This window comes from Acanthopagrus latus, chromosome 4 (assembly GCF_904848185.1).
Source record: "Acanthopagrus latus isolate v.2019 chromosome 4, fAcaLat1.1, whole genome shotgun sequence".
NCBI lineage: Eukaryota > Metazoa > Chordata > Actinopteri > Spariformes > Sparidae > Acanthopagrus > Acanthopagrus latus.
The window spans coordinates 26,687,654-26,715,046 of NC_051042.1; the positions used below are offsets into that span (position 1 = coordinate 26,687,654).

General features: G+C 41.0%; 1 protein-coding gene across 12 annotated transcripts in view; it reads right to left on the reverse strand.

The window, feature by feature from the left end:
- The window catches only part of esrrga (estrogen-related receptor gamma a), a 121,642-nt gene that overhangs the window by 11,994 nt on the left and 82,255 nt on the right, over nt 1-27,393 (reverse strand). For 10 of the 12 annotated variants that reach the window (XM_037096175.1, XM_037096177.1, XM_037096180.1 and 7 more), the window contains 2 exons: nt 23,457-23,567; nt 20,476-20,658 (listed from right to left, as the gene is read on the reverse strand). In XM_037096175.1, coding sequence (XP_036952070.1) covers nt 20,476-20,658; nt 23,457-23,567 — 294 coding nt within the window. The remainder of the gene's footprint in view (nt 1-20,475; nt 20,659-23,456; nt 23,568-27,393) is intronic. The other 2 variants (XM_037096182.1, XM_037096184.1) reach the window with 1 other exon arrangement.

Below are 27,393 nucleotides of genomic sequence, written 5' to 3' on the forward strand. Positions count from 1 at the left end.
CTCTTGAGATGGTAGGTGTGTGACAGTGTGTGTGTGTGTGTGTGTGTGTGTGTTTGTGTGTGTGCTTGCGCGTCTGGGGCTCTTATCTCACAGTGTGTTGATGGGTAATGGCAGGCGTCTCATTATGTCCAGGTTGCAGGCTATTGTTGTTTGTAATGTGCTCTAATTTATCCTATCTACAACTGTACAACAGCTCTGCCACACATACACACACACACACGCACACTCTCTCTCTCTCACACAAACACTTTATATACAGTAGATAGACACTGTTGCACTCACACACACACTCAGTATCACATATGCATAGACAAAAAATGCATGGGAACACACTGGATTGAATCCAAATGTGTATGATTGATACAACACACACACATACACACACACACACACACACACACACACACACACACAAATACACACCCATACATACGTACACATGTACACACACACACACACGCACACACCACAGTGAAGGGAGCAGTATCGTTGCCAACTGGCAGTGTCTTCTCCTACTTAATGAAATCATCAGAAGGGATTAGAGGTGAATTTCTTAAGGGGGTCTTCATGCACACACACGTGCACACACACACACACACACACACACACACACACACACACACACACACACACACACACACACACACATACATCTCACATGTCTTCAGGGAGTCTTCAGGACTTCACCACTCATTGTGGGCAGGGGAAATAGGCACAGGCATTGCTAAAATTAACACACACACTTATTGAATCTGTTCAAACCCCGGGGTCAAGTGAAGAGAAGAAGACATGAGTGAGGGGTTAATATAATTTAATGGTGTCACTGGTTGTGTGTTTAACTTGTCCCTGCATGTGTGTGTGTTTTCAGCGCTCTGGCATGGCGAGCAGTGTGGAGGGTTCAATCAATTCACACACTTCTCTTTCGTGGAATTTGATCTGGGGGCACGCACGGCTCAAGAAGTGGGCACAAATACACACAAGGTAAAACAATGTCAACATCATCATCTGCTTCTGCATGACGAGCTGTATGTTTGATTGGTTTCCACGTATCGCTCACCAACAACCATCTCCCTCCTAATTACATGCACACATGTGCGCACACACACACACACACACACACACACACACACACACACCTAACACCAATAATTAAAACCTGTCTGATTAATTTATTGAGCTGAAAGTGCAGCTTTTCTTATTGAGGTACATCAATGATTTTTATCAGGATGTGGTGTGCGTGTGTGTACGATGTGTCTGTCTAGGTGAGTGTGATGTGTGAAAGCATTTTGTGCGCTTCATGTGTATACTTACACTGTATCTGAACTACTACACAACTACACATAACTGCACTGAGAGTGTGCTGGCGTATGCTGTTTCATCAGCGTGTTTGTTTGCATACATTCCCATACATGTTTCCACGAGCCTCTGCATGTGTGTCTCCATCTGTGTGTATTTCTGTGTGTTTGTGTATGTGTGTGCTTCTCCGACCCCCTCCCCTCCCCACCAGCCTGTCTGCGCTGTTCAGCCATCCAATGCCTCTTATCTGTCTGATTAATAGGCGGCCAGCTTCAGGACAAATTAATTAACAGATAACGCCATCTCTCCCTTCTTCCCTTCCTCCCTTCCTCCCCTCCTTCTCATGAAGCGATCGATACAGCAGAAGAAAAGAAACATCAATGGGAATTTAGTGCTGATGATGGAGAGAGAGAGGTATTGATGGAGAGAGAGAGAGCACGAGAAAGAGTGGGATGGAGGAGGGAAGAAAGTAGAAGGGGGGAGAGGCGTTGGAAGTGGAGATGGTGGTAGAGGAGGGAGGGGTGGAGACCTTTCTTTCATACCTGTGATTTCACTTGACAAAAGAAGGTTCCTGATTTGGCTCTAATTACATTCCCTTTCTGCCCATTGTTGATAAGCCATCTCGCACTATGTGTGGGAATATGAGTTCATCAGTGTGTGTGTGCAAATGTTGTACAGCCTGTGGTGATGGTGGGCTGAGCTGACTGTACAGTAATGTAGAATGAAAATAAAGTAAACATAAATAAATAAAAGCGTTGCTTAAATATATTATCATAAATTCTGTGTGGTCCTTTTTCTATGATGTGACAGTATGTCTTTTTAAAAGTATCCTGGTACAGCACAGACAACTTAAATTAATATGATGCTGTGTATTTTAATCTTTTGATTAGGTAATGAGAAATCAGTGTAATAAACAAATCTATGGAGAAGCAAAATGTTAAAAAACATTTTAAAAAGTTCAATTTTGACCTTTTTCTGACAATGGCAACCCAACATTATTGACAATTAATATTTATGTTTGAAAATAAATTAAATAAGGACACAAACATGAACCCTAATCTTGTGTCAAAGTTTTGCATTTTGTGTGCCCACTCATCATCTCTCCATATTAGAAGGTAACTCTTCCTGGACCATAAAATAATGAGGGCAACATCTATATTATCTATTAAGTATATGACCTTAATTTTTAGGTGAACAGGTTGGATTTTAATTTCTTTTGGGTGTGATCGTAATTAGTTGGGTGAGCCAAGGGGCGCATCCGGTCACTGTAATGACCCAAATTATGTGTCTGTTTTGATGTTTTATTTTGGGTGTGTCTGCTTAAATATTAGGACACTTTATTGTATCTAAGGTACAGAGAGCGAGCGAGTGTGTATAGGTATGTGTGTGTGTGCATGTGCCATACATTGGTCTGACAGAAAGAGGCTGCAGTGCACTCATGCAGACTTAACCTCTGCTGCTTGCTCTCATGCTCTCTTTCTTTTTTCTCTTCCCTTTGCTCTATCACACACACACACACACACACACACACACACACACACACACACACACACACACACACACACACACACACACACACAAACACACGTCGATTCCCCAGCCACCCTGCGGCCTGTTTGTCTGCCAAATGAGTCCTGACTGCACGTTTACACCCGAGACCGCACAACAGTCTGGCACAGACATACACACACACACACACACACACACACACATAGGATAGCCCTCTCTCATGCCCCAGTTGCTACACAGACACACACGAACACACATATCCAGGAGGCCTATATTTGTTTTCTTGTGGTTACAGGGTAAATGGGAACCAGTGAGATGCTTACGAGTACCTGCGCGCGTGCGTGTACACTTTGTGGTATTTGTGGAACTGTTTGTGTGTGCACCACGGGTCTGTGTGCGTCTGTATCAAAGTGCCTGTACATCCGCAATAACTGATGCAGAAGGTTACTCTTTGTGTTTGTATTCATGTGAAAGCTGTGAAAATCTGATTTAGTCCCAGTTATTAACACACATCCGGTTATATTCTGTCACTGCAGTGATAAACGGGACTATTGCCACACTTTATATGGGGATCTTATTTTAGAAATCTTTGAAAATGTGTTTTAAGAAGGATTGAAGAAGTGAAAGTAAATCATATCTGTCATAATTACATGATACGTAGTTAATAATTTAAAATGATTTGATTTAGAAGGTCACATTCTGAGGGCTCACCTCTGTAAATGTCTAAGCTTTACCAATACAATGCCGCAGTCGTGATTTCAACATGGCCAAGTCATGTTTTTTAATTCCACAGAAAATATAAACATGTATTTCTCTCAAGTTAAATCCTCAATGTCTTTTATTTCCTGGTATCTACGGTGGTTCTTGATATGTATCTGAAACTAAAAGCCTTTTTGGAAACACACAAATGAATTCAAAAAGGTGTTCTCATTAACAACACTATTTTTTTGCTGTATTGGCTCAATATAATTTTGTTATGCATACAACTGAGAGTGCGTCTCCTGGTGAATATGTGTGAACACGGTGAGGGTGATGCCAGCAGAGAAGCAGGTCAAATCAGTGTTGCTGGACAACATTTGATCTGAATGAGCCAACGACCAACTTAACCCCCAGTGTGAGGCTGGAGCTTGGACAAAAAGGGCAAATAGTATTTGGGCAGTCTGTCTGGCATTGTATCTATCTCATTGTGCACCAGTTAAATTTAATTAAACATGAATTTTAGTCTTTGCTTTTAATAAAAAATATCTATAATTTGTTTTCTTTTACTGTTTGTGTAAAGCTGAATAGAAACATCTTTCAAATATTACAGGATACAAATGGTGGATGGTCCATCTGCACACACACACAGCAGGTCCTGCACTTGGTTACAGTTGACACTGTACTCTGTCCTTTTTGATCATGGCCACAGGACACATTTAACAGGAAACTTTAGTCTGTCTCAACAATTTAACAGCAAAAGGTTCACACACTTATCAAGAGTTATCGGTCATGAAGCTGTAAAAATGAGGTTCACACATTGTCACAGAAATGTAACACAATACAGCAAAACTGAATTCACACTTTGCCACACTGTGGCAAATAAGTCAATTGCTCACGGTGTGCTAATGTTTCAGATAATGTGCTAACCTACAAGGTTACAACAGTGTAATACTGTAGTAGACATCTAATAGACACCATATTAAAATTGCCAGTCATCAATTTCTTTAAACACTGCCAGAGACTTGTAGATGAAACAGCAGCCATCATTGTTGATAGATGTTATCTTTGATCAATAGGCACCATCCATTTTGATGTAGTCTACCAAATCTCTTTGTTAGGAGGTGTTTTAAAAAGGGACTGATAACTATGATTTAAACTGCTTTATGATCATCTTGTTGTTTATTGTAGGTGTGAGGAGAAAAGTGGACTGTCCATGTGCAGCATGTACACGTATTGTGTTCTGCAGGGGACAGATTTAAGTCTACTGGCCCACTGAGATAGAGATTGCATTAGGACACGTGAAGTTTCCAACAGTTACCAGCACATCGCTGCCCTGCGTGTGTGTGTGTGTGTGTTTGTTCTGTATGCACACTGTGTTAGGCGACTCCAGTGCTCTCTCCAACCACTTTCTGTACGTGTTTGTGTTTAAATTTGTGTTTGTGTGCACATTGTTGCATGCTGTGCAATGCAAGTGCTCCCTTGTGATGCTTTTTGAGTGTGTGTATGTGTGTCTGTGCGTGCGTGTGTGTGTGTGTATGCACATCTCAAACTGTTTTGTACCATACGGCCAGACGCCGGCCCAAATGAACATGGACCCCCTGTGATGGCTTTGGCCAAGCTGAAACAACACACACACACATAAGAGATACGCACACGACAAGCACGTTGGCAAATGCTGTCACACACACATGCATGCATGCACGCACACACACACACACACACACACACACACACACACACACACACACACACACACACACACACACACACACACACACACACACACACACACATCCACATCCACCAGCTGACCCAATTACACAGAGATGCGCAACGAAATGGAAACAAATCTACCCAGAGAACCAGCTAATTTAGAGGGGCTTAAAGACACACACCCATTTACAGGCAAATACATACACGTATATTTGTCGGCAGTCACTTATAACCGCATTGGGTGTATAAATATTGAAGAGTCTGAGGCCACTGAAACAGTGGTAATGTTACTTGACATCTGAGAAACCATTGCTGTATTTTAAAACCAAACAAACAGGGAGCTATTTCTCAAGATTTGACCAGTAGGCCTCTGAAGACTGTGTATGTGTTTCCATCACTCAGTATCCTGTTGTTTGTATTAACCTCCCAGCTTTGCCTTTCATTACTGTTGTTACTCTCATCTAGTGTTTGTGTCTAAGGTTATGATGAAATATTTTGCTCATGTCCAGAAAAAGTCAAGTCACACTACTTTGCTGTAATAGAAAAGAAACAGCAAGAATAACTAAAAATCCTAACCCATGTTTTAAAAACCAGACACAAATTATTATTCTGAGATGATTATTTTTAGGGATGCGCAATAATGTTGCTGCACCGTCTGTGTCAGCCGATAAAGGCTTTAAAATTAAATTTGCATTGGCCTGAAATGAGCGTTTCTGTCAAAATAATATACCAGTAAGATGCCACTTTCAGTGAACTGTTGAAAAGGTAGTTGTCTGTGTCCGAACACTCTATGCATGTATCTGCCAGAGGGCCATCACAGGAAGAGTTGGTAAATGGTTGGTAAAATGATAAGACTTGGAAAATATTGACGGATCGATTGGACCAATACTTACTGTTTGTTTAATTCTTAATCTAAAACAGTATTGTTGAGAACAGACTGAGATAAAGGTTAAGTGCTGATTAATCTCAATTTATTGTCAAAATACTTGCTTGGTTGACTCTATAGCATCTGCATTTGAGTGCAGGACTGCACACAAACATCACCTTCACCTTCATCCCCTCTCATATTGTTGGCCAAAATATCTTTTCGCTCTTTCTCTCCCCTTACACCCTCCCCCTCTCCTTCCCCCACATCCCCCCTTTTTCTCCGGGCGGCCTCGGGGAGAGTAGAGCAGTCATAGGGTTGCAGTAGCCTCTAATCAGTGTGAACAGCCAGCTAATTACCAAACCCTCAGCCCTGGCTGACTGTTAATTGCATACATTAGACACCATCAGCAGCACTGCAAGATTAACACTTAAAATCTTCCCATTGCTGTAGTGGAGATGAGTGCTTTGTGCGTGTGTCTATGTGTGTGTGTGAAAGAAAGAGTCAGGGAGTGAGGCAGAGGTGGAGAGAAGGGTTGTGTGCTGTATTCTCTGTGTGCACAAGTGTGGCGTGTGCTGCCTCTGTGGTTGTGGGTGCTAATATTTAACACTTAATTAGACTCAAAATGGAGACGCGGCAACACGGAGATGGTTGTCGAGTGTAATAGCTGTAGCCCTGGCGGGGGTTGCTTGGGTGGGGGCAGCCGGTCGTAGAGGGCAACCCCACGTCTCTGTGGAGACGACAGATGGAGTGACATTAAGAGCATTGCAGTGGAGGCATTTCAAATAATAAAATATCAATATTTACATTTTAATTACCCACTTCTAGCTCCACTAGGGCCGTGTCAAGGAGTGTGTGGGTGAGTGTGTGTGTATGTGTGTGTGTGTGTGTGTGTGTGTGTGGGCATGTGCCACAGCATGCTCCTTTGGGGCCACATCTTCTTGACTACATAGTCGAGAGTACTACTCAAGTGACAACAGTCTGCTCTGTAGGACACTGTCTTGGTGAAATAAACACTGTGGAATGTTTGACACAATTTCTGTTTTATTTAACAGTATTTTTCCATATCTTTTTTTTTGTCTTGTCTTGCTCAATCCACCCACCTTCCTCTCTTCCTCTAACTCTGCATCCCATCTCTCCCTCCTATGATACAATGCTGATGCAGGCAGGAATGACCACAGCATGTGTGTGAGCATGTGTGCACATATCTGTCAGGGGAATTAACCATGTGTGCTCAAAACTGAGAAGCTTATGAACCAACTCTGTCTCTTTCTGTCTCACAGACAGATAGCTGACAGGCTAGAAGACATTGAGCTGAATATTCAAAACATGTGAGTTAAAGAATAAGAATGACATAATGTGAATCTTTGTGTGTCTAAAAACACGTATCAGTCGTCCAGTTAAAAGACTATCTGGACTTATCGTTTTAAGTTTTATTTTGATGACGTTCTTTTGTTGCTTACCCGAATGTGTCATTAGGAAACACACTAAGACACTGATTGGATGTTACATCAAAATTCAAACCCCAGGGAAAGTCACCCCATGTCTGTAGAAACTCCATGAGACAGACAAAGACTGACTCCCTCACAAGCAATCAGCGCTATCCAGTCATATATTATTGCCAAGTATGAAGCCACATTTTAGCTTTGTTAGTTGGCAACACTTATATCTTTTATATCATCATATTTTGATCTATCTGTCATCTATCTATCTATCTATCTATCTATCTATCTATCTATCTATCTATCTATCTATCTATCTATCTATCTATCTATCTATCTATCTATCTATCTATCTATCTATCTATCTATCTGTAATTAATTCATTTTCCCAGCTTGTTCAATTAACTGGGTTGTGACAGTCTATCGATCTCTTGGTGGATTAACTTTTCAGAACAATATCCTGCCATAACATCTTCTCCCGAAAAGACAAAATCCATAGTCCAAGCATCAGCAAATTGGCTGTGCTGCTGTTTAAACCACTGGGCAGGAGACATTTTCTGTTTTCAAAGATGATTACATAGAAGTTTGTCGTCAAATGGGTACCAATGTATAAAAAGAACACTGCAGTTCAAAGGAGGTTACATTTTTGGTATAGCACCATTGATGTTTGAATACAAACTTGCTGATTGCGGCTTTTAAAACAAAACCTAATGGTCCCTGTCCAGGCCCGGTGTCTGTATATGAGATTATGAGGCTGTGTTGATTCTATCTTCCTAATCCCCTGTAGCTTCCCATAGAGAGAAGACCGCAGTAACTCCACAGGGATTAATTTACCATTCACAGATTAGAGATATGGTCTCCAATATCATCATCCAGGACAAGCATTGAGAGGAAGGGCTCAACAATGGAGCAATGAGGAGAGAGAGACACACATACACATACACAGACTGAAGGAAAGACAGAGATGAAAACGAATGCACACAGGGAGACAGCCTTCTCTCCTACAGCATCATGCCTTAATGTCCTAGCTCGAAGACAAGAACATTAGACCTCATTCCACCTCCTCATCTGGGCCTGAAAAAGCCTGGGCTGAAAATCTTAATTAATTGTCCAATAGTGCTGCAGGGTCATTATGCATTGCAATAAAGAAGCGTGTAATTATGAGATTTAACAGCCATTACCAAGGCCAGGAACTCATATGTCATCATCAGCAACCAAGCCAATGGTTTGGTACGGCTGTGTGTGTGGTTTGATGGACAGCACACACATAAATGCACAACACACACACTCGCACGATGTATATGTTGTTCATATAGGTATGCAGTGTTTAGATGTATGTAAAATGTGTCCGCTCTTGTACAGGCAAACAAACAGTTGTAGCTATATAATGTACACACAGATTAATATTGGAACACAAACTGAAAATGCATATGGTTGAGGACACACACACACACACCCCCGCACAGATACCCATCAGTCTGACCCAGACAATAAGGCAGCCAGCTGTGATAGCAGCCTGCAGATGAAACATCCCATCAAGATTAAATAGACAAAAAAACACACACATTATTACTGCTGTGTGTGTGCGGTGTGTGTGTGTGTGTGTGTGTGTGTACAGAGTTAGGCAATGAGACCACAGACACGTCCTCTGCCATATACCAGGTGGGAAGTGACACAGTCGTATGAGGATGGAGTGTTGTGTGTGTGAACGCATGCACACTAGACAAAGTGCATTATTGAAAAAGTGTCAGGCAGTCCCAAAAACAAGGAAATATCTTCAAATGGATATGAAGAATGTGGCATGACACATGGCTTGCACTGCAGTAACATGTTATGTCAAAATGAATCTGCTTTAAGAAAGGCTGATTGCCTTGAGGAGTGGTGGTTTTAGTTCTGAGCATATGACATTTTGTTGGAGTTTCTGTGCTGGAGGAATGGTATCCCTTAAAATGTGTTCAGACTGAACACAAAGAAAATGTATGCCTTTTTATTATTCTTGCAAATTTCACGCGTGAAGCTCTGTTGCAATTGATAATTAATAATCCGATATATCCAGTGTACCCTCTTTACAAACTTTAGCTGTAGGTAGCTACTGGCAATGTACACTCCAACCATGCGCGTGAAATCAGGCTGTGTGTGTGTCTGCACCGAGAGTAAGCAATTTATTATTATGCTACCTCTGAAATTTGCTTTGTACGCACTAAGAGGTTAATTAATTGATTCATTTTTTTTGGCATTTTTGCCTTTATAAGACACTGAGAGTTGAGAGGGCAGAGAAGAAATAGGTATAGAGAGAGGTATGAAATGCAACAAGCGGCCGCCAGCTGGAATCAAACTGGCAAAATTGCAGTTTTGATGCATGTGTTGTAACCACTTGGCTACAGAGGCGCTCCAACGTGATTAATGTATTGCCAGCATTTTGAGGTGTATATGAGATTTAGGTACTTTAAAACAGACAAAAAGAACAACAAGCTAATGGATTGTTGCAATTAATTTAACAATGAATCATACAGTTATTTTCTATTTCCTTTCAACACTGTTGGGCCACACACAGCTAAAGGGCAATCCCCAACTGTTGCTTATCAGCGGGCGTTTTCTTCTGTATGTGCTGAGATGTGTCTGTCTTTCCGTGTTTTTACCTCTACAGTATATATATATATATATAAAATTTGCCTCTGTGTGTGTGTTGTGCACACAGACCATAAGTCGTCCCCAGCTGGCGACAGGCATGCTCCAATCCTATTTTCCCACCTGCTTATTCCCTGATGGAAAGGATGAATCCTCTGGACTGTTATTTAAGAACGATGGATGGAGGATGGGAGAGGAAGAGAAAGAGAGAGAAAGACAGCGAAATAGAGGGAGCTAGGAAAAAAAGGGGGGAAGTGGAAGAGGAAACAGGAGGCGCATCAGGCTGAAGAGACACGTGAAAGAGGGGGAGATAAACAAAGCAGGAGTGAGGAATAAAAAAAAACACAGGAGAAGTATGAGGTGGGGAGAAAGAGAAGTGAGAAGGAGAGGGAGGTGAGGAACAATGATGGGGAGAGAGGAAGAAATGAAGAAACAATGGTAGGAAAGAAAGAGAGACTGGGCAGAGTTTACTAGAAAAGAAAAGAGAAATGAAAAGATAATGGGAAAGAAAAGGACGATACAGACAGAAACAGTTAGGAAACACAGATACAGAGAATAAGTGGAGAGAGAGAAGGAGAATAACTATTTCATGCCTGTCTGTGAACTTTGCATGAACCGACAGAAATAATGTGATGCCATGACAAGCCTGTCCCTCCTTCCACTAGATTTGCTCCATGCATAGGTGTGTGATATGTGGGTGTGGATGTCTGTGAATCCCTGTATGTGTGTGTGAACTCTTTATATTGCTTTTGGTCTGTGTGTGTGTGTGTGTGTGTGTGTGTGTGTGTGTGTACATGTGTGCTCCAACAGATAGAATAGGATGATGATGATTTGAAATGGAGTTTGGCCTGTGCGTAATTATGATCATCTATCTTTATGCCCCGCCAGCATATCATATCATATCACATCACATCATCTCTCTCTCTCTGTCTCAGACGTGCACACACACACACACACACACACACACACACACACACACACACACACACACACACACACACACGCACACACACACACACACACAAACACACACAAAAGCAAATTGAAAGTGGTAAAAGCTGACTGTTTGCTAGTGATGACTTAGATGATGATGGGCTCAGATGGTGCACTGATTTATTTGTTACTGCTCATCTGATGTCACATATTATAAAACTGTGCACGTCTGCATGTGTGTACATTTGTGCACATTCATTGTGTATTAGTGCTACTTTAGAAGTGGGTGTATGTGTATTTAGAAATGTATTTCTGTGTGTTCACATGTGCTCACGATGTATGTGTTTGAGTATGCATGCTTATGTATGCGGCCTCTCTCTGGTGTGTGTGTTTTGTGTGTGTGTGTGTGACAGACATTATTTGATGCAGATTAGTCAGTGTACTCAGATTGCAGGCTGTGTCTCAAAGGCTGATAGACAAATGAATTTGATTTGCTAATGTAATCAAACTAATAAGAAAAACAGCAATGGGCTGCTGAGTACAAATCTCACGACTTCAATATTTGTGTTTTTTCTCACTTTCACATCCATCATCAGAACAACTTTCATTACTTTTTTTAGTAATTAGAATCAAAATTATGAAAATTAAATTTTGATGAGGCTGAAATGTGAGGATGGTCAGAGACAAAAAACACATTTCCATCAGACAGCACATTTAAATTAGTGTGATTCTGTAAGTATTTCATTCACGTTTCAGTGTTGAAATTCGTAAAAGTAATTTGACGCGATCATATTTTATTTATGCCTGCCACTCCACTTCCAAAGCCTGCTGCCACTTCTGTTTAAAATAGTTTTTTATTATTCTGATACAGGGTGACAGCACCAGCAAGCAAGATGTGTGAAGCAACTTGTGTGTGTCCGTATGATGTGTCAGGTTGCTCCACTCTCAAGGCATAAGGTGTGTGTCACCATCAAGGTGTGACCTGATAGAGGTAATACCAGTCTATGTATGTTTGTGTGTGTGTGTGTGAATATTTGTATTGAGTGTGTGCGTGAGTGTGTTAAACAACGTGTGTTTTTAAAGCAGGCACCTAAAGCCATGTGTGTTTGAGTGTCATTGCAGGCACATTGTCATGGAAACACTGTCAACACGGTGATGACAAAACAAACAGAGGAGATCGGACAGACAGGAGAGTCAACACAGACTGAACGTGCCCTCAGAGGCTGAATATGTAGGTGCATTTGTGCATGATGACTTCTTTCACAAAACCAGCATCATAACACACACAATGAAATAGATATTATAGTGTTACGTCTCTCTTTTCTTAATCTTACTGCAGATATTCAAAAGACCAAATCCCACATGAGAAAGCAATTCTGAGACAGCAATTCCGAGACACTTCAAAGTTTTTATCTACCTGTAGTGACTACATCAGTTTATTATAGTATAGTCATGCCTTTGCAGTTATCCACAGAATCACTCTTAGTTTTTATAATAAACTCAGTTTTTGAGGGCCAAATTCTAGGTTAATTTTAGAAAACACTTTGTTGATTTTTATCCTAATGACATTCCTCCTTGTTTCCTAGATTAAAACAGATTCATTTCATCGTTAATTAAAACCAATAAATCCATCTCACCTTATCAAAACCCAAAGCACTAGACTGACACAAACACAGGGACAGAAAGTGAACGCGAGAAGTAAAATCGAAAAGACAGAAGAAAAGCAATGCACAGAAAAAAGAAATGTTTTCCTTCCTCTGTTTTCTCATATTGATGACATGCTTCCAATGCCCACAGGCTTAATCCAATAGAGACAGCACAACTTAATCCAAACATTAAGCTCAGATATCAAATATTCTTCTCCTAATTTGATTTCATCAATATTTGTTTTCATCTGCAAACAGGGATATGTTTGTTTGTATGGGCTGCAAGAGGAAACCATGGTGGTGGTGGTGCGCTGGAAAATAAGATGTCTCTGATGCATGAATATGGACAATGAAACAGCCAAACACACACATGCACGCACGCACATGCACACACACACACACACGCACACACACACACACACACACACACACACACACACACACACACACACACACACACACACGCACACACACACACACACACACACACACACACACACACACAAGCAAACACATATATTGAAACTAAGAAATCAGCCTCTAAATGTGTTATGTAGCTCAGGGAAGAGCAGAAATGGAAATCAAACACGGCCACCAGAGCCAAGAGATAACAACCACTGGAAACACACACATGAAAAATACGTACTGGAGAGCACAAAAGAAACAAAATGGACCAAAGCAATGAACTAAATCAAATTCTGATTCGAAATCTAAATCAGGTCCTAATAAAGTCATACTTATGAATTGAATCTCATTAGAATGTGGAAAAGGTATGGGAAATAAGACTGAGTGCTTTCTTATCTTACAAAAGCTACCTTGTGACATTTTATAATTTTTCAGCATGGGAACAAAATATATTGCTTAAACATAATTGTTCACCATAAATACTTCCTACTTGTCCTACACTATATTCTTTTGGCTAAATAACTGGATTTAGTCTGCAGCAATTTTAATTTACACTGTTACGTGTTGCTTATATGCTTATAAGGATGAAATAATAAATAATTCACATTAAATGCTTTTATGCCCATACACTGCACTGAATGTGTGTCTTGGTGAATACACTGTATGTTTGGGTGTTGTCTATGAAGGCGGCACCAAGCATGCTGCGACTGTCAAGGTGAGCTAGCCTCGCCCGACAGAATGGGGGCAAATCTGCTGGTGTGTTTGTATTCGTGTCCATGTGTATTTCCGTGTATTTTTTCATGAGTTTATGTGTACAAGTTTACCTCGACCATCCGTTTTACTGCAGATGGTAATGGCATTGAGAGGGAAAGAGTCTCCACAGATGAATTGGAAGTACTGTTTCAGAAGTTTCATGCCAATAAAGTTCATTGATTTAACAATTGGGAATGAAAAAAAAAATGTATGTGTTTGTGTGAGTGGTGGCGGAGAGATGTTTCTCCTTTGATTTACCACTCTCTGACCCAAAGCCCAGCAAGCTCTTTGCTGATTGATGACAGCACCAGACTTAATGAGGAGAGCCATAGAGTGACATCACCACCAGTCTGGGCTTTTACACTTTTACATTCCTCTATCAGACACACGCATGCACATACACACAGACATGCACGCACGCACACACGCACACACACGCACGCACGCACACACACACACACACACACACACACACACACAAACACACACACTGCTGTTCTGCATCTCTTTGAGCTCATTGTGAGGTGTTATAATGTGTGTCAGTGTTAATTTAGAGAGCTCCACTTTCAAAGTCAAGGATGTGTGTATCCATGTGTATATGTGTGCATGAGTGTGTGTGTGTGTGTGTGCGTGCATGTGTGCAGAGGTTCCCCTTGGCTGCTGAGACTCAACATTTGATTTGCTAAAAGGAGCAAGACACTTCTATTAATCAATATTTGCTGACTGACTGGGTGTCTTTCTGTCTGATTGACTGGCTGTGTAGTTACTTGACTGACTGATTGGCTAACTAACTGACTGACTGTCTGGCAGTCTGCTCAAATGGCTGACTAAATCTCTAAGTGAAAACCATTTATATCGTGACCTAAAGAGAAAGCACACCGCAGAACAACAGCAGAACAACAGCAGATTTGGGAGGGCTTTGCTTATTAGGTGCTTCACTGAGTTTGCTGTTATGTCCCAGTGAAGGCATATTTCAATAATCAAATCGATGAGCAGTCAATCATACTGTTTCATGATCTAATGCCTTATCTGTAGAGACATGTAGACAGACAGAACCTATGAAAAAAACAATAGCTGGCTGGTGTGATGATAAAAGAGGAGAGGTGGGAGGCGTGGGCGGGAAAAAGGGGTTGAGAGATGAGGTTGACTTGATAATGAAGAGGTTAAGGATACCATGGAGAGAGAGGGTGGGAGGTCAGGTCAGAGAGAGGGACAAAACAGAGTGAGAGCCAGAAAGGGACAGAAGTAGAAAGCGAGAAAAAGGGAGGTCACAAGAGAGGTTGAAGAGGTGGGGGATATTTAGCCATCGGGTCAGAATAACATTGTGTTAAAGGCTCTTTGGGAGTATCTGTGTTATACTGCAGTAATATATGTGACCTCCCTTCTTTTTATTCTTCTTCCATTTTCTACACTTTCCTTCCTTTCATTCCACCTTTTATACCTCTTCAGTTTTCCATTCCCCTTCATCCTATTCCCCATGCTCATGTTTCATCACACACAGAGTAAGAGATACAATATTAGAGAGTTTGCCAGAATACACGCTGAAGAAGGGGGACTTGCATGAAAGTGCTGTCTTTTATTTTTCTTTTGCAAATAATACTGGAGATAATTTGAACACAACTGTCAAATCAAAGAAAAACATTGGAAGAACATTTATTTCTTTATTTTTGGAAATATAATCTACAAACACTAATAACATTGGGTGCATAATGAGAAAAAGCTGAGCTCATTGCGCTTACTGTGCATAAGGGTGCAAAATTAGCTCTGATTTTTTGAGTGACAATACAATGGGGCCGATGATTGAGCTCTGAGGAATACCACAGGTAACATTAGATAACAGTGAAGTTTCCAGTTGTTTTTGCTGTTGTTTCATGTTGGATAGTGAGGAACTCTGGGCCTGTCTTATCATTATACTCTCTGGCATATGATTTACGTCTTCATAAGGTGCTTAAAATGTCTTTAAACACATTTCACTATGTGAGCCCAAACTCATTTTATAATTACCTTCAAGTCAAACCTCTTCAAAGTACAAAGTCATTGAAAAATAAAGGTTTCATACATAATGACTTCAGATTAAGGTAATGATTACTCTTAGGCGGTGGGATGACTGTTCAAAGCAAGGCTAGAATAAAACACTTTTTCAGAATGTTTATCATCTTCATCCAATGACAAAGGCTGAGGAGATGCAACATCATCTTGGTGGCAGCATGTGTCAGAGTTTATGGAATTGTGCTAACGTTCACCTTCACTGACATGACACAGAGGCTACCAGTCATCCAGACCAAGACCTCAATCATGTTTCAGCATCACCATGGGGTATTTCAACACCCATCCTCATCCCTAAATCCTAACAAGGAGTAAGAGGAATAAAGAAACAGAGGAAATCATAAGACAGACCAATAAATGACTCTATGAGACATCTTCTGTCCTCACCTACTGTCCCATCACCACCACCACCACCCAAACGCCTTCTCCCATATCTCCATAAAGGCCGATTAAATGAATAGACCGACAGCAACCCCCCTTCGCCTCACTTCCCCTATTTTTACAGCTCAATCATACTGCAGACACATAGACTGCTTATCCTGAGTGTCAAAATTGAAAGGGGAACGAAAGGAAAAGAGGGAGAAAGACGGTAAGAAAAGAAAGAGCAAGTAAGAGGAGATAGGGAAGCAAGAGAATAGTGGAAGGGCAGTGGGGGGCGGCCTGAGAGCAATTTCTCTCTTGAATAAAGAAAGAATGGGGGAGGGGGTTGTAAAAAACCACTAATGGCAAGGCCCCTGGTTCTGGTAAAATAGACTGTGTTATAGGTTCTGGCTCTCGTTCGTTGATTCATTCATTTGTTCGTTCCTTGCTCTTTCGTCAAGTCAAGTGCTCGCCTGTCTGTCTTTCCCTTTTGTGTCCGCGAGTCTAGATAAGAGCTGCTGGCATGACTGCCTAGTAGTCATTTAGTTATTATAGAGAGAAAGAGAGAGAGAGAGAGAGAGAGAGAGAGAGAGAGAGAGAGGATGAGGGAGTGAGAGAACAGAAAAGAGGATGAAAAGACTAATTCTACAGACAGATAAATGGCTCATTTTGAATGGCCTTTCTTTCTTTTAATTCACTCTCTCATTCACTCCTGTTTAAATATTTGCTGTTCTCCTCCTCTTACCTGACCGCTCCTCAACACACACACCCGAACACACTTGACAATGACATGCAGTCTAATATGCCTCTCGAGTCGTCTCTTTGAGAGCTATTAAAATGAGATCTTCTCTTCACTAATCCATAATATTGGACGCCAAAGCCTTTCATGGCCTTTGAATAACAACTCCTACGATATTTCCTAATACCCACAGGTTCCTGAGTGTGACAGTATTCTGCTTGTATAATTTAAACTCTTAGTGTGCGAAATCAGGTGTATGTTTGGGGCCACTCGTTTACGCAATGGCCACAGTTTGAATCAGCAAAAGACTTCTAATATTTGTTTATTTTCATGTGTTTGTGTGCATTTGATCTCTCTTTGACACACACAGGAATGTGTGAGTTGCACGTGCGTGACAGTGTCCCATTCCTTGTGGGAAACTAGAGACATGCACAGTGTCTGAAACCTCATTTTCCTCTCCTAATGACATATCAAATGTTTGCATATAGGCCATATCAGTATGGAAATGAGCGTGCACACACACATACACATGGAGCTTTAGAATAAAAGAACCAATCAAAGAGATACGGGTGTGTGTTGTCACAAGTCTCTGAGGTTGGGCAAGTCTGTGTGTCAAACACAACTAGCAACACACACAGAGAAACACACACACACACACACACACAGGCGCAGACACACACACCCGTACCCTAGCCTTGTTATCCGGGGGCCTGTCTTGCAGGCAGCCTCTCTAACGCTGAGTGATGTTTAAATTAGTTTACAATTTAGCCTTCTCGCTACCCGCAGACGGCTCTTAACTCAGTGTGTGTATAGATGTGTTTTTGTGTGTGTGTTTGCGCGTGTGTGAGCGTAACAAATTGTTGCCAGTACGGCAGACATCTAATGACTTCAAATTAGCTGCCTGGCGCTCGCCTTGACACGTTGTTACCACTGTTAGCAGCCTGTGCGTGCGTGTGTGTGTATGAGTGTGTGTGTGTGTATGCAGCGCTGCGTAGCCATATCATGAAGCATAAATTGGCTTCACCTCTCTTCTCTCTACCTCTGTCTTTTTTCCTCTTTGTTTCTCTGTCTCTCTCCATCAATTTGATTAAAAAAATTACTGTACCATGGCGAGCAAAGACGTGTGCATGTGTGTGTGTTAACATGTACACCCTGCACAGTGTCTCTCACACACACACACGCGCACGCACACTTGACAAGATGTGGAACAAGACGGCTCCAAAAAGGTTAACAGATCTTTTCTATTCTAATCAGAACTTAAACTGTTTTGTTCACCTTTATGTGTGTGTCTGTACGAGTGTGTGTGTTTGTGTGTTTGTGTAAGAGTCTGATAAAGAATGTTGAGGAGGGGTATTTCTTTTTGACAATCCTTTGCACCCTGAGTGAACAGTAGATCACTTTCTGTGTGTACATGTATGTGAGTGTGAGTGTGTGTTTGTGTGTGTGTGTGTATGTGTGTGAGAGAGAGCGAGTATTAGATCAGTGTTCGGTGTTGTAAACAATGAGGATTTCATAAAGTGTCGACGCCACACACACCAAAAATGCACACACACACACACTTGGAAGATGAAGAGTTCTATCTGTCTCTGTGAGCAGTGGATTGCCTTTCTCGTTCATCTAATCACACCATCTTCTCTCCTCCGCCAAGCAATCGTTGCGTTTTGCACAAAAAGCCACACACACACACACACACACACACACACACACACACACACACACACACACACACACACACACACACACACACACACACACACACACACATACTCACACAAACACACCTGGCTAACTCAGTCCGTACACAGAAAAAAGGCAGGCCCAGCGCAAAACAAAACATTAAATATACATCGTGTGTGTTTGTGTGTGCCTGGGAGTTATTTTTGTGTATGTATGTTGTATACAGTATGGGTGCATCCCAGAGGTATGGAGAGAGAGACAGAGAGATAAATGGATTAAAAGAGTAAAACGTGGGACGGGGAGATTAGAGGAAAGGAGATAGTATTGGACTGAGGCTATGTGTTGTTTTGAAAGAGAAAAAAATAAATATTAAAAGAGCTATACTTGGTATATGGATCAATATATATGTCTGCTTACTTTCCATATAGCAGCACATAGATCAATACACTAACAAGAAGCAATGTATATTCCCATCTCTCCTTCTCTCCCCTCATCTCTGTTTTTCTCTCTGTTGTTTCCACATGTATTGATAAGATATAATATATATCATTTGGAAACCCTTTTATCCAGTGCCATTGACTTTATTGTTATAGATTTATGCAGCGTGACTGAATGGTATTTATGCTTCTAATCTGGTGTTTCCCCTCATATTCTTACAACTGCCTATACTGTTTGAGCAGTGGCAGCAGGGGGTAATTCTATTCTATTCTATTCTATTCTATTCTATGACCATATTTCCAGTCGACAATGGGACTAATCTTTGTGCTAATCTGTGTTAATCTGAGACACTGCTCTTCCCTCCTCACTGCTGTCACAGTAGGCTCCCTCACTAAACCAGATTATAGCTTTCATCTCTTCCTCTCGAACGTCTCGATCCTCGTCTTCATGTTCATTTTAGTATTCTTCATTGTCAAGCTTCCCCTCCCTCCTCACTTTGTTTTTTTTTTCTTATTTATTCATTTCCGCCCATTTCTGTGTCTGCCATTATTTTAATTTTCTTATCTTGTTATCCAAAACCAATTCTGAACAGATTAAAAGAGTTAGTTTAAGCAGATTAGACTAGATTCCTCCGTTTTACTGATAAACCTGTAGAGGGACACTGATGTGCCAGAGGCTAGAACAGACATCATGTTCAACTGAATACAAAACCCCCAAAACAAACCAAACCAGTACAAAAGAAAAACAATATTCTCTGCTTCATCATTAGAATGAGACAGTTTTATGTAAATGGGATCATTAAATTTTCTTCCTTTTCTGTTTGATTTTTATCATCTGATGGTTAAAAACTCTCTCTACCGTTACAGCCTGTAACTTAAAACAACAATCACCTTTAAGCATTTTAACTATTTAGTTCATTGTTCAGGTCATAGTTCCCATGTGTATGTGGGAATGTGTGAAACCAATGAGGGTATTTGGTTGGTCAGTTGGAGAAGTCAGAAGTTCAGACCGTCTGAGTGCACGGATTAGGGTGATTAGGGTGAGAAGTCAGACCTTAGCACCTGGTATACTTGTATGTATGTAAGTCTGCTTGAACTGCATCTGGAGCAGCTGATTCTGACCGTGTAGTCTATCTCCCAATACACACAGCATGCATGTATGTGTGTCTATCCTGTATGTGTGTGTGTCTGTATGAAATGTCCTATACCCTGGGATTGAAAAAAAACATGTATGGATGTACATATGTGAGCATGTGAGACTCACAACATGGAATCAGCTTAGGGTCAGCATGAAAGTCAGAGTTCAGCAGATTTATATTTTTCCTACCTGGGATATGTTTGGCCCAGCCGATGTTCACAACCAGCTCTCTGTCCGCCAGGTCACACAGCGTAGTCAGGGCCTTGATGTCGCTGTCTGGTACTGTTGGGTCAGGCATGGCATAAATCTTCTCTGGCTCGGCCACCAGCAGGTGAGAGACGATTTTGTTATCTGCAAGGCAGCCAAAGGCAACTGACATGACCACCAGACAAGGAGAAAGACACAGAGACAGAGAGATGGTGAATTTTTGCTGTATTAGGCTACAAGCTGTTCCACACCAATCCGGTGCAACAACGTGAAAGGTCATATGCAAAATCCCTCAAACATGACTCGATAGATAACACACATGTCTAAAAGTTATTTCCCCAAGTGGCAAAGAAGAAGCTGACTTGAGCAAAGAAACAGAGACATGTTTTATCAGATCAACACACAATACATTTCAGTACATTCCCATAATCTTAAAATGCAATTAAACCTTTAAAATTCAAACACTATTTCCTAAAAAAACAACATGAAAAGTAATGTATGCAAGTGTAAAAGTCAAATTTGACATTATCTGAAAAGTGGGTTTTTTTTAAAATGTCATATTACTTTATAAAGTATATAACATACAGTCGGATAAAAAGTCAGTTTGTTTCATATGACAGTGTGTGATTGAACAAAATCAAATAAGAGGTTGCTTGACTACATTGTGATTCCTAAATGTCCTGTGGAATTTTTCAACAATCAAGCCGGATGATTGATTTGATTCAACTAATTTTGCAGGACTAAAGATGAAAAAGCACTTGACAGGAGATCAAACATTTTTTGAAACGTTTCCAGTTCAGGAGATGCTTCAATGTGTGATTAAAGGAGATTGCAGTGTGTGATTCAGGGCTGCCCAAAACGATGTCTTTTGCATCACAGCCTTTAAGAAGCTTTGCTGATACATACAGAAGGGGAGAGATAATACTGAAAGCCAAACAGCTCAGCTGGTAATGGTGACATGTGGTGATGAGATCTCTATGGCCCATTAGTAACAGACTGATACCCTGCTTCCAAATTAATCCACTGACTAATCAAGCATGGGAATAATAACAGAGGATAGAGGAGCAAGAGAGGAGTGAGGGATAGCGTGAAAGAGGGAGAGAGAGACATAAGCAAAGAAAAAAATGTAAGAAGACAGACAGGTAGAAATAGAGCTGTGGACAGGTTGTAAAGGACAGACAGGAAGAGTCGAGAGAGCGACAGCTAGATAGAGATAAACAGCAAGAGGGAGTGAAACAGAGTTGGGGGGATGAGTTGTGTATTGATCTTACACTCTCCACCCCCAATTCTGTTTTACACACACACACACACGTGCACACACACACACACACACACACACACACTTGTACACACACACACACACACACACACATACATATATATATATATATATATATATATATATATATATATATATATATATATATATATATATATATATATATATATATATACACACACACACACACACACACACACACTTCCTATCCTCTTCCCTCTTGCTCCAGCTCCGGGTCGTTTGAGCCAAACCAATCCCAGTCACACTGCAGTATCTGTGGGTAAATCTTATTTAATGTTTCCCTAATTAGAATCAATGGAAGCCCATTTCCAAACCCTGGGCTATTGTTCTGTTCTCACACAATCAATGGGGACGCTGAGGCTAGGGATTGGGCTACAGATAGATAGGCTGTGTGCGTGTATCTGAGAGAGAGACAGGGACAGAAAGATTTTTTTGTGTGTATTGACTGTGTGTCAGAGGAAAAGAACAAGAGAGACCGAGGAAGTCTATATCAACACAATATTTTTTGTTTTTTGAGGGAAGGTTTGTTTTTTAGGTCAGACAAAGATTTTTTATTCATACATAAATTAAGAAAGAACATGTAAACGAAAAGTGTACAGGCAAGACATTCAGTTACCTGGAGCACACATGCATGCTGTGTGTATGCAAACACATACATTATAGTGTATAAACAGACACACAGTCATATTATCCCATCATTTCAATGATTAGTAGTGCAGAGGTCCTGGTAAGCTGCCGTGCAGCCATTCAGCATATTGGCCTAAAGCAGAATATGCTCCAGCTTTAAGCAAAATGGGCTTTGGGGACCAAGCTGCTAAACACTGCTCAATCTGTACTGCATGTGTGTGTGTGTTGTGTGTGCGAGCAGACGGTTAGCTAAAGAGCTAACTCTAGTTTGATGTGGTTGCCAGATTGGATTTAATCCGGATTAGGGTTTTGGCTGGCCCCCTCCCTTCCCCTCTCTCCCTCCCTCCCCTCCTTTCTCTTGCTCTCTCTCTGAGAAACCCTCTCAGTTAGGTTCAGTCTCTCTCTCTCTGTCTCCACCTGTCTCTCTGTCACTCTCACTCACTCTCTCCCTTGTTAATTTTTCAATCATCAGGCTTTGGCGATGGTTTTGTTCTTTAAAAAATGCAGCCAATCCAGCCGGAGCTAAATGAATACCTTTATAGTGAAATATTACACATATAAAATGTTATGACCCCAAACTGGTAGCAGTAGAGATGGGGAGATAAACTTGGCTTCAAACAGATGGGCTTCTCACTACCCTGTGTATATTTATGCGTGTGTGTGTGTGTTTGTGTGACTGTCTGTGTGTTACAGTGTTTTACTGTCCAACTGTCCATCACGATAGAAACTACTGGAGAGGCAGTTCCTTGTACTTCTGGTCTCCAGCCTTTTACATAAACATTGCCTAAACATGGTGAGTCAATATGCTAGATTTAATTTTTTTTCTGTGTATTTCAACTGTCCATAAAATGCATGCCTATCACTGCTCAACCTCAGAGAGAACATGGCTGTTACATGTACAGTTACCACTCAGAGTTTATGAGTGTGTGTGTGTGTGTGTGTGTGTGTGTGTGTGTGCGTGTGTGTGTGTGTGTGTGTGTGTGCGTGTGTGTGTGTGTGTGTGTGTGTGTGTATGTGTGTGAGAGTATGCTCTTACATGGCTTCTTGGGGGGCAGAGCCAGCTGTGGGTTCAGGTATGGACTGTTGTCTGCATCTATCCGACGTTTATACTTCTGTCTCCCACCACGAACCCTATCCAGACGAACACCTGTAGGAAAAGGGAAATGACAGAGGAAGTGTATCAATACACAGTGCACAACACTGGCTTCAACAATGACAGACTTTTTTGACAACTTAAGAAGACGTAACAAAAAAAAGTAACAAATCTGCTAGTTTGCAAAAAATAAAGCAAGGCAGAGAAAAGAAGTGGGGGTGAAAAAGAGTGGAGATCTGGGTGTGAAGTGGTGATAACTGTGCTGTTTCTGCAGTGCGTGCATGTTAGTGTGTCTGTTATGCATATAGGCACTTTTATGCTATTGTCAAGCTTGCTAAACTGGCTTGCCTCTTTTATTCTACAACAAGATTAATTTATAGAGACACCGTTTGAGTCTCTCATGTTGTCTCTCTGGCTTTCTGATTCACTCTTTTCCTGTCTCTTACCCAATCTCTCTCTCTCTCTCTCTCTCTCTCTCTCTCTCCCTCTCTGTCTCGTTAATTAATTGACACAAAGGAGTCCTAATTTAATTAGGCCTATCTCTCCGGGGATTGGATGTTACCGTGGTTACCACTTAAAGATGGATAAGGAAGACAGAGGTGTCATGTGCCCTGGAGGAGGAGAGGAGAGGAACGGAGAGGACGAATCTGAAAGGGAGATCAAATGTTTCAAACTAACACTAGTTTTTGATTGTGGAAGGGATGCAAAATGATTTTGCAGAATTGCTGCAGTGAGAGATCCAAGCTGTGTCTCTATTACTTCTTCATTATCTTTGAATAATTTTCAAGTATTAATTTGGATTCTTGTCCAATAAATGCAATCATATTTACTGCTACTCAAGTAGTGTTAAGGTCTCCCATATGTTAACTATAACTCAGTGTTGCTCAATTGCTCATTTATTGTAATCAGGGTTATCTCTTTGAGAGATAATGCACTTAGCAATCAGAATTAATTCCATATTTCTGGCAGCAGCAGCAACAATGGTTTCATGTCCAAGAGAAATGGGATGTTGACACAACCAGTAAAAGCCACTAACACTCAACAGAAATCAACATCTGTAGAAAATGTAAGAAAAAAGCCACTTAAGATAGATACTGAAGTTGTTATAAAGATTTAAAGCTAGGCCAAGAAGTCACTGAGAAAGTATGAGACAACTGCAGAAACATCTCAGTGATGTTGGTTTAAACAGACGAGTGTTCAACTGTTCAAAATATCATAATATTCTAATATAAAATTGGACCCAAAACAATATTAATGCAATGCCTATATACTGTTTTAAACTCCTACAGTGCCACTGATTTGAAAGGTATTCTGAGATGCACATTGCATTTATAACAGTCCCAATTTGATTGAAATGTATAGACAGAGAGAGAATAGCAGTGAGGGAGCAGAAGAAAGCGATTTGCTAACACACAGAGATTTAAATCCTTTGAAAAATTTGCTGACTGTGGCCAAGACAACACACCTCAGAGATTTAACTTAGAGACTTTCTATTGGCAGAAAAGAAAAAAAAATGCCAGGAAGCATTTTTGTGCATCGGTCGGCATTTGTAAGTGCATGTGTTCCTGTGTTTTTACATGATGGTGGCCACTTTTATTCAAAGCATGTGAGTGTACTAATTTTTTCTGTGGAAATGTAGTCATTTTGAAACCTCTAACTAGCGCAGGCAGCAGCCAAGCCAGTGAACTGAACATGACATGCATCTGTGTGTGTGTGTGTGTGTGTGTGTGTGTGTGTGTGTGTGTGTGTGTGTGTGTGTGTGTGTGTGTGTACTGTAGACAGGAATAGGTAGACAGAAGGGCTGACAGTCCAGGTACAGTGGGGGGGAGGCAGTGTCAGCAAACGGTCAAGAAATTCTTAACACCAGGGGGTACAAAACCACTCACACACCTACTCTGTGCTTTCTTTCACACACACACACACACACACACACACACACACACACACACACACACACACACACACACACACACACACACACACACACACACACACACACACACACACACAGAATGTCTGTGTTTCTCTAACCCACACCCCCATGTTGTGTTTGGGTAAGCCCCGACAAGCAGCTTGCTCAGTCACTACCTCTGGGTCAGTGGCTGGTCAGAAGAGGAAAGGGAGAGGGAGAAAAAAGCAGAAAGTATCAGAGATTAAAAAAAAGGGAGAAGGCGGCAGAAAAAAGGAAAATGTGGATGCATGGATGGGGAGGGTTAATTAAAGACTAAATGTCTCTCTGTAATATGGCTGCATACGATAATCAAACTCAATCAAACTACAGATTTGTATTAAATTCGATGAAACATCAATGGAAAGATGCTGATGTCAAAAAGCAAACTTATTTGTGGTATCACTTGTCCATCTACGTATGTTATACCTCCTGCTAAGTCATCCAATCACATACCTACTTAAGTCACTGTAATATGCAAGACATGCATGGCACCATCAAATATTTAGTTGCCTCAACAACCTGGCTGCTCATTTAAGAAGGCAGCATGGCACCAAATCAGAATGCTACCAATGGGAGCAGTTACATGATGCAACGCAAGCATCTACAGCTACTGTCTACCTGGTTAGGGAAGCATTGTGTCTTTGTACCATACAGTAATTTACCCGATTTTGTAATTCAAGTACAACGTTGACTTTGGTAGATACTGGTAGCCTGCTCAGCTATATTTTAATTTACTCTAAATTCATCCAAAAATTAACACAGTTAATCTGCACTCCGTTTCTCTCACAGCACTTTCTATTGCATGCACACTATTCCTGTCACACACAAACTCTCACATGCAGACTCTCAATTTTTCTCTTTCTCTTTTTCTTATACCTAAAAGATCCAGCACTGTGCTGAGCTCACTTTATAAAGAGCCCTCTCTAACTACCTCATCTATTTTCCACCAAATTAACTCTCTCTCAGCACTGATTAATGATCAAATCTAAATGAATCAAATTAAAAATTGAAAATTATATTTCCAAAGCCCACAAAAAAGAGACAGGAGGAGGCTAGGGGGGAGAGTGAGAGTGCTCTACCTCCTCTTAACAAATGAGCCTTCAAATCATAAAGAATGGGCGAGAGAGGAGAGGAGAGAAGGAATGAAGAGGGGAGAAGAGAGGAAGAGGGTCAGGGGAGAGAAAGTGTAAGGATCAGACAAAAAAAATGGTGGAGAGAACAGAATAATTGAACAGGGAATGGGCAAGAAATGGAATAAAAAGTCGGGATAAAAAAATAAAATTTAGATAAAAAATTATAAAAAGCATGAATGGAAGATTATGAAAATAGAAAGTGGAGGATAAAGAGAACAGAGGCGAGAGGAGCAGAGCATAGGTTGTGAAATATGAAGAGAAGGGGAGGGGTAAGTAATGGATGAGCTAGTAAACAAAAGAAGAAAGGAGAATGAGGAAAAAATGAAATGAGAGAGAAAAGGAGGGATGAAAAAGGAAATGAGACAGGAGGAGAATAATGAGATAAAATGAAAGATCTATGAAAGAAAAGAACAGAGAGAAGTCCACAGAGGTTACACGCCTTAATTATATGCTTTAATTATTATGTCAACCAACAGTACACCTCTACTCAGTCCACTGCTTCACTAACACAGACCAGAGTGTGTGTGAACTGTGTTTGATACCATGTAGCTAATAATACCTTTTATTTTTTACCTGTTCATCAATTTTGTCATATGCTGCACACACACATACACACACACAGTGACAGTGATGAAGGTGAATCATTCCTATCGTGGGAATATTGCTGCTTGTCAATAGCGCGATCTGTACTGATCACATCAGCATAGATTTTACACTGCACTGGCGTCACTCTGTGTCAGCATATGTGAGTGTGTTTGAACAGTTGAGGGATTGCGAGTGAAATGCCTTTGACACC